Source organism: Carex rostrata, chromosome 10 (assembly GCF_964058835.1).
Source record: "Carex rostrata chromosome 10, lpCarRost1.2, whole genome shotgun sequence".
Lineage (NCBI taxonomy): Eukaryota > Viridiplantae > Streptophyta > Magnoliopsida > Poales > Cyperaceae > Carex > Carex rostrata.
In genome coordinates, this window is record NC_135927.1 from 2,809,498 (window position 1) to 2,821,509 (window position 12,012).

The 12,012-nt window shown below is 34.4% G+C and overlaps 2 protein-coding genes and 1 non-coding gene across 3 annotated transcripts; 2 read left to right on the forward strand and 1 right to left on the reverse strand.

The window, feature by feature from the left end:
- The first annotated feature begins 600 nt into the window (after positions 1 to 600).
- On the forward strand, positions 601 to 3,987 carry LOC144560630 (disease resistance protein Pik-2-like). Its single transcript, XM_078309866.1, has one exon. It carries the CDS (start codon positions 629 to 631, stop codon positions 3,863 to 3,865), a length of 3,237 nt encoding a protein of 1,078 aa, XP_078165992.1. The 5' UTR covers positions 601 to 628; the 3' UTR covers positions 3,866 to 3,987.
- A 1,445-nt stretch (positions 3,988 to 5,432) lies between these two features.
- On the forward strand, positions 5,433 to 5,513 carry TRNAL-CAG (transfer RNA leucine (anticodon CAG)). Its single transcript has one exon. It is a non-coding gene; the product is annotated as a tRNA-Leu (tRNA).
- Positions 5,514 to 5,889: 376 nt separating this feature from the next.
- On the reverse strand, positions 5,890 to 12,012 carry DEG8 (Trypsin family protein with PDZ domain-containing protein). Its single transcript, XM_078310039.1, has 14 exons — positions 11,992 to 12,012; positions 10,895 to 11,148; positions 10,347 to 10,471; positions 9,743 to 9,825; positions 9,400 to 9,498; positions 9,153 to 9,219; positions 8,994 to 9,069; positions 8,719 to 8,785; positions 8,408 to 8,625; positions 7,522 to 7,589; positions 7,234 to 7,313; positions 7,051 to 7,137; positions 6,605 to 6,712; positions 5,890 to 6,175 (listed from the first exon to the last, which is right to left on the reverse strand). The coding sequence occupies exons 1-14, from the start codon at positions 12,010 to 12,012 to the stop codon at positions 6,050 to 6,052; spliced, it is 1,479 nt and encodes a 492-aa protein (XP_078166165.1). The 3' UTR covers positions 5,890 to 6,049.

Consider the following 12,012-nt stretch of genomic DNA (forward strand, 5'->3'; position numbering starts at 1 on the left):
CCTCGCTCTGATTCTTATTGAAAACCTCACGCACCCTAGAAGAAACAATACATGTGTTGGTGTGTTGTCATTAGTTGTTGATCTATAATGGATAAATGTCATATCACATATTCTGTATACATGTCAAGCAGTAGTAAACATTATTACATAAATTGTGACTTTGCATTAATATATGTTGTGATACGTCAGGCATTAATCTGAATGGGGCATTTCTCGCTCAAATGATGATAAATGGAATGTGATTTTTCTCTTTTTATTTGTCAGAGGCAATTAACACAAACACGAGTTCAACGGAGGTGCAACACGTACTATTTGACGAGGAAAAATTTTGGACACAAAATTACTTTATAAATAAAAGAAATTTAATGAGAATTGAATTAGACCGTGTGAAGAGACATCACTACTTTCTTCTACCTTGTATCACGTATCTGAGACAATAGGTGATATTGACGGCTCTGACAATCGCAAAGCTCTGACCAGGTAACGATCAAGCCCTCCTAATATCGATTTGCTTACCTCTCTCTCTTCTTTTTTGCTTACTTTTCTTCTTTAATTTTTGGCTCAATTACTTAATGTGTGCTTTTTAGTCATCTGCAGAGAAACTTGATATATTGGCCGTAAGCACAAAATGGAGGCGGCTGCTATAGGCACAGCTAAATCTGCATTGAATTCAGTAGTTCAAACAGCAACAACAGCCATCACAAATGAAATTGGTTTAGTTCTAGGGGTGCAAGAAGAACTGTTTTTCATCAAAGAAGAACTTCAGATGATGCGATCCTTCTTAAGGGCTGCCAAAACAGAGAATATGAAAGATGAGATTGTGATCACATGGATCAACCAAGTTGAAGAGTTGGCATTTGATGTGGAGGATTGTCTCCAGGAAGCATCTGTTCACCTGATGAAAAAAAGTTGCCTACGTAAAACGTGTTCATTAAAGAAACGGGATGATATTGCGAGAAAAATTCTGGTGTTGAAAACTAGAATTGAGGATGTAAGTAAGAGAAACAAGCGGTATAGCCTTATTAACAACGACAATGGTAACCACACCTCCAATCAGAGTGCCTCTACTGGATCAATTGCCAATGTAGATGCTGTGCTTGTAGGCTTGGATGAGCCAAAGAGAAAATTGGTTGAGCTTATCCTGAAGGAGGATGGAGAAGTGATATCAGTGGTAGGAATGGGTGGTCTTGGAAAGACCACTCTTGTCAGAGAGGTCTATGGATGTCCAGAACTTAGAAACAAGTTTAAGTATTTTTTTTGGGTCACTGTTCTACATCCTTTCAACATGGAAGAATTTATAGAAAGCCTGGCTAACCAAATTGATGCCCAAGAGGTTGATAATAAGGGCAAAAAAATGGAAGGGAATAGGATAAAGCCGGAGTTATTACCTAAAAAAACAATAAAAGAAAAGAAGGAAGAAGTAATCAGATATCTAAAAGATAATATGTGTTTGATTGTACTAGATGACCTATCTAGTGTGTCAGAATGGGATAGGATAAAGCCAATATTACCTACAGGCAATGGGAGCCGAATCATAGTAACCACACGAAATAGAAACCCACTGGCAGAATCTATAACTCACCCAAGTGATAATATATATGATATCAAGGAACTTTCAGAAAAGGACGCTTTTGATCTCTTTTGCAAAACAGTATACAAGACCCCAAATTATTGTCTTGTGTCTAATGAGGGTCCCAGTAGCACTGAGATAACGGAAGAGAATAGTAAAGGACAGAACGAATGCATGGCCAACATTATTACCGAGGAAGAGGATAGGGAAATGAAAGATGATCCACCCCACGAAGGCAAGTGTAACATGAAAAATGGTTCTAGTAGCACTGAGATAATGGAAGAGAATATTAAAGTACAAAACCAATGCGTAACCAACACTATTATCGAGGGAGAGGATAGGGAAATGAAAGATGATCTGCTCAACAAAAGCAAGTGTAACACGGAAGATGGTTCCAGTACCACTGAGATAACTCAACAGAATAGTGAAGTGCAGAAGCAATGCATAGCCAAATATCCTATTACCGAGGACATGAAGACCCAAGCCGATTTAATTATAAAGAGATGTGAACGGTTACCACTTGCTATTGTAACTATTGGCAGTTATTTGGCCACCAAACCTAATAAAACCAGTCATGAATGGAAAACTTTAAATGACCGTCTTAGCTCAGAGCTTGCCAAAAACCCGAAACTAGGGGTAGTGAACACTGTTCTTACTTCTAGTTATGATGGCTTGCCACACCAACTCAAGCCAAGTTTGCTATATCTAAGTGTTTTTCATAACCATAAGGAAATAAGGCGCTCAAGGATAATAAGGCGATGGATGGCGGATGGATATGTAATGGAAAGCCGTAAAACGATGCCAGCACATATAGGAGATGTCGGAAATGATTATTTCAATGATCTGATGGGAAGAAGTTTAATCCAACCATCTCAAATGAACACAATTGTCAATGGAGACGTTAAAAAATGTAACATTCATGACATGATGTACGAACTAATTCATACAAAGGCTGTAGATGAGAATATGGTGTCAGTTCTTGAAGATGAAAACCTCATAACCATGACAGATAAGGTGAGGCATCTTGTCATCACTGGGGGACCATGCACAAGGGACAAAGTCCTGGAAAGAGTGAAGTTGTCCCACTTGAGATCCATATCCATATTTGGAGAGGTAATGAGAGACTATCTTAGATATCCTAGAATGAAGTTGTTAAGAGTGCTAGATCTAGAAGGCACTTTGGGTTTGAAAAATCGGGACCTGAAGAATGTAGGCAAACTTCGTCTCTTAAGGTACCTAGGTCTTAGGGGGACGGATATTACAAAACTCCCAGATTCATTGGGAAAGCTTAGTGAACTTGAGACCCTTGATATTAAAAACACAGATGTAGTCCGATTACCAACAGGACTTACTAAGCTACACAAGTTAATCTATCTATGTGCAGGAGATTCTTATGATGGGGTGAGGGTTCCACGAGGAATAGGTGCATTAAGGTCCCTAAATATTCTTGGTACAATTGATATTGGTCGGAGCAAGGGTTTAGCAAAGGAGATGCAATATCTTACCAACCTAACTAAGTTAGCGGTGACTGGTTTCTTGGTGGAGAATGCAGATGCATTAGCAAAGGTGATTGATAGGCTGAAGCATTTAAGGTCATTACTCCTTGAAGCAGAATTTGAATATGAAGACAATTCGTGTTCTATACTCGGACATTGCGTAAATTCTATATCTGATAATTCCCAACCCAGTTATCTTCAAAGCCTAGGGAGTTGCTTAGATTCTGTATGTTTCCCATATACATGCAACACTAGCCGAGGGCTCAGGCGTTGTTTAGATTCTGTATCTTCCCCACCCAAGTATCTTCAAAGTCTAAAGTTGTACAGCACTCTTCATAAATTGCCGGATTGGATCAGTTCCCTCGAGAATTTGGAGAAGATACATTTCAGTTTCACTCGCCTAAAAGAAATTAAGGCCATTGAAAAGCTGTCCAACCTGAAGAGTCTGAAGATGACGTATGTCCCGATTGAAGAGATGTTGGAACTATGCTTTGGCAAGGATACATTTCCAATGTTGCAGGTAATGATTCTTGAGGATGTGACCGATTTAAAATCAGTGTCAATTGAAGAGACAGCATTGAAAAGACTTGAGCAGCTAAAGATCATTGAATGCAGTGGTATTATTAGACAGGGTAGGGTGTCGGGGTTGGAGTTTCTTGTACAACTCAAGGAGATGGAGGTGAAGGTGCATGAGAGAACTGAGAGTGAGAGTGAGAGTAATAAAATTTTTGTGAGCAACTTGCAGGAGCAACTCAATAAGCTTCCTCAAAAACCCGTCCTCAGGGTGTCTAAAAGTTAAACATATTGCTTCCGTTATGGTTGTAATAAGCATTTGTTTATTCGTCAAATGGTGTGAAATGTTTGTGTTTGGAATTAATTAAGAACTGTTGTTATTTTTTTATTTTTTTTTATTTTGCCTAATGTATTGTGCTTTTGTTGGTGTGTAATACATTGACCTGATAATGTGAATTCTCAACTTGTGTTGCTAACTTGCTATTATGCTGCAATTAGTAATAATTTATCTAAAAACTATATTATGTTCTTTCCTACGAGTAGTTTATTTTGAGATCACTGTGGTTTATTCTCTCTGATTTTTTGAAGTAAGATGATACTGTTGGAACTTCGCTGTATGCTTGAACCCTTTGCTGGTACAAAAAACAGAAAACTGATTTCTGAAAAATGCATAATTGTATTTTCATACAACATATTACAGCAGTTCATTCTTATTTAAAGCACTACTCTGTACCTAACAATAACCACCCACTACTTTCTAAAATTACAGTTTAAACATCTATTTTTCTGAAAATGGCCTGGCTGTGTATTATGCTGAAAATGCTGAAAAAGCTAATTATGAAATCCACTAACTCAACTATTGAATCAATACAAATTGGGGAATTATGTTAACTTTATTTTTGTATTTGTCCTCATCTGACTTAAATTAGATCTAATCTAATGTAGATATAAGCCAGAGCAACCATTGCTAGGGGCAATAAACAACAATTCCAGCAACATACCTGTCAATAGTTTGTTTCAATGTAAAATAAAACACCTGTACTTGCTTATATCACTCAGCAGTCAGCAGCAAAGAAACATTAAGGTAACTCCACTAAAATATACAAAGTTTGTTCAACTCTTTCATTAATGCAATGGTGAAATACCAAAATTGCCCTCCTCAGATCATTTCTCTTTTCCCGACTTATATCAGTAGAAAGGAACCAAACTAAACAAGCATTACAGAAACTAACATACAAAGAACAATTGCTCATTTTTTATACAATTGAGGTTACATTACAATATACAAGTATACAACATAATGTTGGTGCTCTAACAAGACAAAACATGAACAACAATCTCTCATGATACATATACAGTGCTGGTAGAGTACAATTTCTCATTTGAATTCTTCACTCAGGCCAATGAACAAACACCTGTTCTGAACCTTTCTACCATTTCATTTAGCATGGCAATTGCTAAAGAAAGGTTCTTCTCAATGCAGTCAACAATTTCAATTATTTTCTTAAAATTTTGTTACATTGGAAAGCAATTTAATATTAAGGGACTTCTCTTAACTGATAATAGTTTGGTTAAATTTGGGTAGCTTACAACAACAACTATTTTTGCATTGATGAACACCTACATAGTTCGCTAAGGTGCAAATAATGTGTGTTTGATAAAAACTATCTTATTTTAAAATTAAACCTTTCTTTAGTAAATATTTTTTATAGAGTTATGTTTGAAAATATTCCTAAATTAAAACGAGAAAACAGCTGCAATTTTATATAATAGTACGAGTACAATCATCCTTCAAAATATCAATTTCATATAAGAATATGAGATATTTGGTAACTGGAAAATTAATAACATATGTCAAGATGGCCGAGTTGGTCTAAGGCGCCAGTTTCAGGTACTGGTCCGAAAGGGCATGGGTTCGAATCCCATTCTTGACATTTTTTATTTTTTATTTTTTGGGTTTGTTTTTCTTAATTATAACAAAGAAGAAAAGCTGTTCATTAAAAGCATGGGTTCGAATCCCATTCTCGACATATTATTTTCTTTTTCTTTTTCTGAGTTTTTGGTTTTCTTTTTAATATCTAATATCAAAATATGTAATGGTCCAAATACTAATCAAATCAAACAAATTTGAACAGGCATTCCGTTTGTGGTTTAACTATTTAAAGATGCCTTGCAATTTGACCCAAATCTTGTGAATTTTTAGAGAATTTTATCCTCTATTTTTTTTCTAAAAACAAAGAAGAAAAACAGTTCATTAAGCCGGTTAGTAAAACTTACAAATGTGACCAATTTAACTACTATTTGGCAACATTGGAATTAAATAAAATTTTAATATCAACTAAAAAGTACAGATGATTCTTTGCTTCTTAATTAGATACAAATCATATCCAAATAAAATAGAAAATCTGGCAAAAAAAATTTTAGTCTCAATCTAGACACTACATATAAGCATAAACAATTCTGCATTTGATTATTTAATCTCTTCTAATACCACATTAATTTCTAAATCCTGATTATCTCTGCGTAATTTCAATTTTACCGAATCTCCAACTTTGTAGTCATCAAGGGTTTTTAATAGATCTGATTTGCTCCTTATCTGTTTTCAGAATTTGCAAAAATACATCAGAAAATATATACTTAATCCATTTATTTACTTTTTTTTTTACCATGATGACATAATTATTGTATAAATTTTCCTGTACAGATCACTACATCTAAGTGCCACAAATTTATTTAGAACATTAACTAAAAGTAGCCTTCAGTCAAATAGGAATTCCTAAATTTTGTCATAAGAGGGCATCAAATTGGAAAAAGAAAAAAAACAAAGGCTTAAAGAAAAATAGAAAATCATGAAGTCAATCAAATGTTTTAGGAACTAAACAATCAATTTCATTGGTGAAAGGCATTTACTAGGATTAAATTACTATAAAATTTGTAAATACCTGCTTAGATGGATATTTGGAATATTTTAAGGTTTTATAGGACCTCAAATATATAAAATACTCCAAAAAAATATAATACTTACGGGTTTATTATCCACTGAAGTAATGATATCTCCAAGAATTATATTACCAGCAAAACCTCTTTTTGTAGGAACTAAACCGGCTTTGGCCCCCTGGCTGTTAGGCGGTACCTGTACAATGGTAAAATAAATAACACCCAAGTAAATGCTAGAAGCATAGGTAAGGGACTTTAAGCATTACATTTTTTACATTTTTTTTACTATTTTTTTAAATTGGTGGTAAATCACTTGATCTAAAGATTGTAGACCATTCAAAGGTAGCGATTTTCTCCCTATATAAAAAAATAGTAAAAAATTCTAAAAAAATGCAAACTTTAGAATACATGTACAATTTCATATGCAGAGTACCATAGCTTCAGTCCAATACTAATCCTGATCTTTATTTAGATTATTTTTTAGGTTAATATACAACTTTAAGGGATAATATGTGAAAAAAAGGGGAGTATTACCAGTAAAACCAAAGCGCCATTACGAACATTTAGTTGATTCGCAACCAAATCAGGGGCAATTTCGATATCCAGTCCGGCACGTACCACCTTAGTACATGAAAAGCAAAAATTTAACAAACAAAAACTTTGAAAACCTCATTTCTACCGGTATATTCACATTTATTCTTAATTAATTTTACGTACTCTTCCAAGCTGGATTAATTGAGGAACAATTTTTAGCACAGTTGAAGAAGGTATTGCAAAGCCAACACCAGCAGATGTACCTGAAATAATAATAGTAAAAATAAAATATTTATTAGTCTATTTATTAAAATCAATCTGAAATCAAAGGCCCGAAAATTAGTGAAAACAAAAAATTGCAAAGAATTAAATTTGCATAGTTAACCCCCAAAAGTTTATCATATGCACAGTTTCCTCCATACAATAATACAAACCGTTAAGAGTTATGGTAAAAATGGAAATAAGACGTACCAGTTTGAGTGAAAATTGCAGTGTTAATACCGATCATATTTCCTTTTGAGTCTAGCATGGGACCCCCACTGTAAAATTCCAAAAAGTAAGGTTATGCAAGCATTCCAATCTTCTTATAAATCAATTAACAATGTTGGCATCACGTGTTGTTACAAGTCCAAAACTGTCATATAAAATTCAAGTACTGGTAATGCAACTAATTAATCTAATGCAAGACACTTGCTGCAAATAGGCACTGGTCGTACCAGTTAAGTTTTCTGATGGAACAAAGGAATAATTAGCAGTGAAAAATGAGTGAGGCAACAGTACTATGCATAGCGCACACACCATACTATGGATTTATATCTTCATTTTTAAAGTTCAAACAGTTGATCCAAATCACTCAATATGATCTCCATATGAAAATATGTTTGGATACCAAATTTTACATATTTTCGAACTTTTTTTACTATTTTTTTTAATAGGTACAAAATCACCTAAACTAAGGATTCTAGTCCATCCGAAAGTAGTGATTTTCTACCTATCCAAAAATATAGTAAAAAAAATTCTAGAAAACATAAAATTTGGCCTCCAAGTACATTTTAATATGTCAGGTTGAGCGGTTTGGATCAACTGTTTGAATTTTGAAAATGAATTATATATATCAATAGTACAAACCCATATGCGCTATGCATAGTACCATAGCCTCACTTGTGAAAAATTCCATATTTAGACACAATTGTTAAAAAAATATATATATATGAAAAGAAAAATAAATACCACCTCCTATGGGTCATACCAGCTGAGTTTTTGATGGAACAAAGCAATAATTAGCAGTGAAAAATCCTATATTTAGACAAAATTGTAAAAAATAAAGATGAAAAAAAAAAAAAAATTTCTTAAGGACCTATTTCCGGGATTTATAGCAGCATCAGTTTGAATACCACCTCCTATGGTGACTCCGGTCTTGCTAAAAATATCTCTATTTAGACCACTAATTACACCAACTGTTAAGGTATGATCAAACCCAAATGGATTCCCTATTGCCAAGCATTGCTGACCCACTTTCAAATCTGACGATTTTCCGACTTTTATCGGCCTCAGAATATTCAGTGGTGCATCCACCTATCAAATTCAACGAAAATTAAACTAAATACAATAAAGCATCCAATTTTATTTAATCCTCCCTCTATTTTGCTAAGATGAGTGAACTCATACCTTTATTACTGCAAGATCTTTAGCCCGATCAGCACCGATCAATTTTCCTTCAAAATTTTTTTGAACCCTAGTAATAAACAAGTGTCAGAGTAAAGATGTGTTTTAGAATATATCCTTCTGAGAGTTTTGAATTCTACTAATATACAAATTTTAAAGTTTCTTTTTCTTCAAACCAACCAGAAAATAGCAAAGCAAAGAGTGCCATTTTCTACATGTGTGTGTTTCCTACCGAGAGATAAAGAGAGAGAGAAGAGAGAGAGAGAGAGAGAGATTACCCTTCAGAAGCAAGGATATTAACACGTGCTACAATTTCACCAGGCTTAGGGTTTCTTGAAAGTGCACTCCCAACCACTGCATAATAACAGTATAGTGGAAATATCCTCATAAAAATGATAATGTTGCCACAGTTGACAAAAAAAAAGATAATTTCTTACCATGGTAATTTGTAACTATATGTCCTGAGTTATCCCAAACTACTCCAGAGCCATTCCCTTCTGGTATCTGAAATACTCACAAAAGGGTAGAATTTCAATCAAAATTCAAACTATTTCTAAAATAATGCTCAAACTGTTTCATCCCTCATTATTCATTCCTCGCTCCCTGATAGTGAAATGAATATAATTTTCTTTAATAATACATGAGATGTAGAGGAATAGAGAGAGAGAGAGAGAGATCATTTACCTCAACTACACCAGTCACATTGAGTTGAGGCCGTAAAGTTACATCAAAAATATTTACAACAGCATAAGTGTTTGTCTCAAATAGCTGTACTATCCTTTCCTATAAATTGACACAAATAAATTTTTTGGACTCAATAATTTTAAAATTATAAACCAAAAGACAGAACAAATGGTATAAGGGCAAAAAGTTTTAATTAAAAGTCAGAAGTTGCCTTGCTTCCAGCATTTTATCAGTACCAGTTGATAAATACAGTAATGCATTTTTGGTACCAGTTGATACCAATTGGTCTGGTACCAGGTGGTACTGCATTTGGTGGTATGTAGAAGGAGAATAAGAAATGAACCTCAGAAGGAAAGAGCGCACCAAAAGGCAAAATCTGAGGAGTCACATCTTCAATCTTGACCGTTGGATCACCAAGAGCAACAGCTGCAATTTTATTTCATTATTTTTCTTTTTTTTGTTTTTACTTTTTCCGAATTACAATAATTAAAATTGTATTTATGACAGTATGTTTCTTTTACCAAGCACAAAATAAACCGAGTGAGGCTATGGTACTATGCATAGCACACAATAGTCCGTACTATGGATCAATATCTCCAGTTACAAAGTTCAAACAGCCAATCTAAACAGTTTAACATGATCACCATGTGAAAATGTACTTAAAATTTTACATTTTTTAGAATTGTTTTACTATTTTTTAGACAGGTGGAAAATCATTTGATCTAAAGATTCTATACTATTCAAAAGTATTGATTTTCTAACTTTCTAGAATAATTCTAATTATTAACTCTTCAAGTACATTTTCATATAAAGATTATGTTAAACAGTTTATATCACTCAAATAAACCAACAAAATGTGTACACAATATAAATCTTCTGAACTGAAACAAACAAACCCAAAGTAAAACTGTATAATTTTTGCATTTACCAGAAAAATAAGAGCGAACCTGACAGGTACCTTGAATTCCAGAAAAAACCAAGTACTGATGAGGCAAGCAGTTTTCTTCTTGAACTGAGAAAAATCAATCTGGGAGTGATTTCTTGCATTTTGCATGTTTGTTTATCTTCTGACCTGTAGATTTATACACACAAACATATAACAATTGTATTAGTAGTTATAGCATGCATAGCCAGCAAAGTTCATCCAGCCTGACCAATCTCAAACAATTTGTAATTGTGTGTGTCCATTAAATTATGTAAATTTTAGGGAGAATTTCATGTATACCCCTCAAAAACATAGAAATTACATATTGCCCCCTCTAAAATTCATAATACTATACTTACCCTTCTAAACTTGAAAAACCCACAAAGGTACACATTTTAATATTTTTTCTACTAAAAGTTTAAAACTCATTTTAAATTTATAAAATATCCATTTTACCCTTCATTAAAAAAAATAGACTTTAAATATAAAATACCCATTTTACCCCATGTTTCATAAAAATGTCAGTGTAGTTGAATAGAGAGAGAGAGGGGGAGATGAATTTGAATAGACCTGGAAGAGGAGGTTTGGTGCGAGTTGGGGTTCAAAGCAAGCACCATTTGGCGGCGTCCAAATCGTTTACTTGGAGTTTGAGTTGCAATTGTAAGTGTAGTTGCAGTTGCAGGAGAAGAAGAGGTTGAAGCCATCACTTGCAATTGCATCTCTTCTCCTTCTCTACTCACATTCTCTACACAGAGAGAGAGAGACGGAGGGTTTTGCTGCCTCTTTTTCGGATAATTTCCCTTTTCCAACGGAATTCCGTAGACCTGAGGTAACAGAAAATTTGATTTTAGATCAGGACCGTGGGATCTAATTTTGCGCGAATATTAAGGGCCCCACGCCAGTCACCTCTGATCAAACGGTCCTGATCCAAACTGATAAATTCTGTTACCTCAGAGGAAGCTAACTCTTTTCGGATATTTTCCCTTTTCCCACGGAATTAATATCACCTGATCTAAACAGAAATTTTGAGTTTAGATCTGGACCGTACGATCTGCTTTTGCATGAATATTAAAGGTGGCTCTGCCTTCTGCCTTTGATCAGATGGTCGGTATCTAAACACGCAAATTATGAAACCACGGAGGATGATATTTCCATCCTGTCTGTGTTGATATTTTCTGATAACTTCCCTTTTCCTCCGAATTCTAATACCTGAAGTAAGAGAAATTTGATTTTAGATCCTGACCGTCCGATCGGAAGCCGCACGAATATTAATGATCCCCGTGCATTTTACCTCTGATAGAATTGGTTCCGATTGTAATCGCACGGTCGTTATCTAAACAGAAATGTTCTGTTACCTCAGAGTAAATGTCCGAATTCAAATCAACTAAGGTAACAGAAATTTTGAGATTTGATTCGTACTGTGCGATCTGCTCGTGCACGAATATTAAAAAACTTCCTGCCTTCCACCTGTAATCATACTGTCGGTATCTAAGCTGAAATATTCTGTTACCTTAGAGGAAAATTTACTTAGTTGTTCCGATGACATGTAACAAAAATTTTGAGGTTATATCCGGACCGTGCAATCTGCTTCTGCACAAATATTAAAGACCTCCTTGCCTTCCACCTCTGATCAGACGGTCCAGATCTAAACTCATAAATTCTGTTACCTCAGAGGATGATTCTTCCAT

Bases quoted from the DNA above. Each gene is read 5' to 3' on its own strand.
- LOC144560630 (XM_078309866.1), top strand. From the start codon at position 629: ATGGAGGCGGCTGCTATAGGCACAGCTAAATCTGCATTGAATTCAGTA.
- DEG8 (XM_078310039.1), bottom strand. From the start codon at position 12,012: ATGGAAGAATCATCCTCTGAG. The intron at 9,826-10,346 runs GTTCGCTCTTAT...ATAAAATTGCAG, and splicing joins GAATTCAAGGTACCTGTCAG to CTGTTGCTCTTGGTGATCCA. The intron at 7,314-7,521 runs GTACGTCTTATT...TTATTATTTCAG, and splicing joins TGCAATTTTCACTCAAACTG to GTACATCTGCTGGTGTTGGC.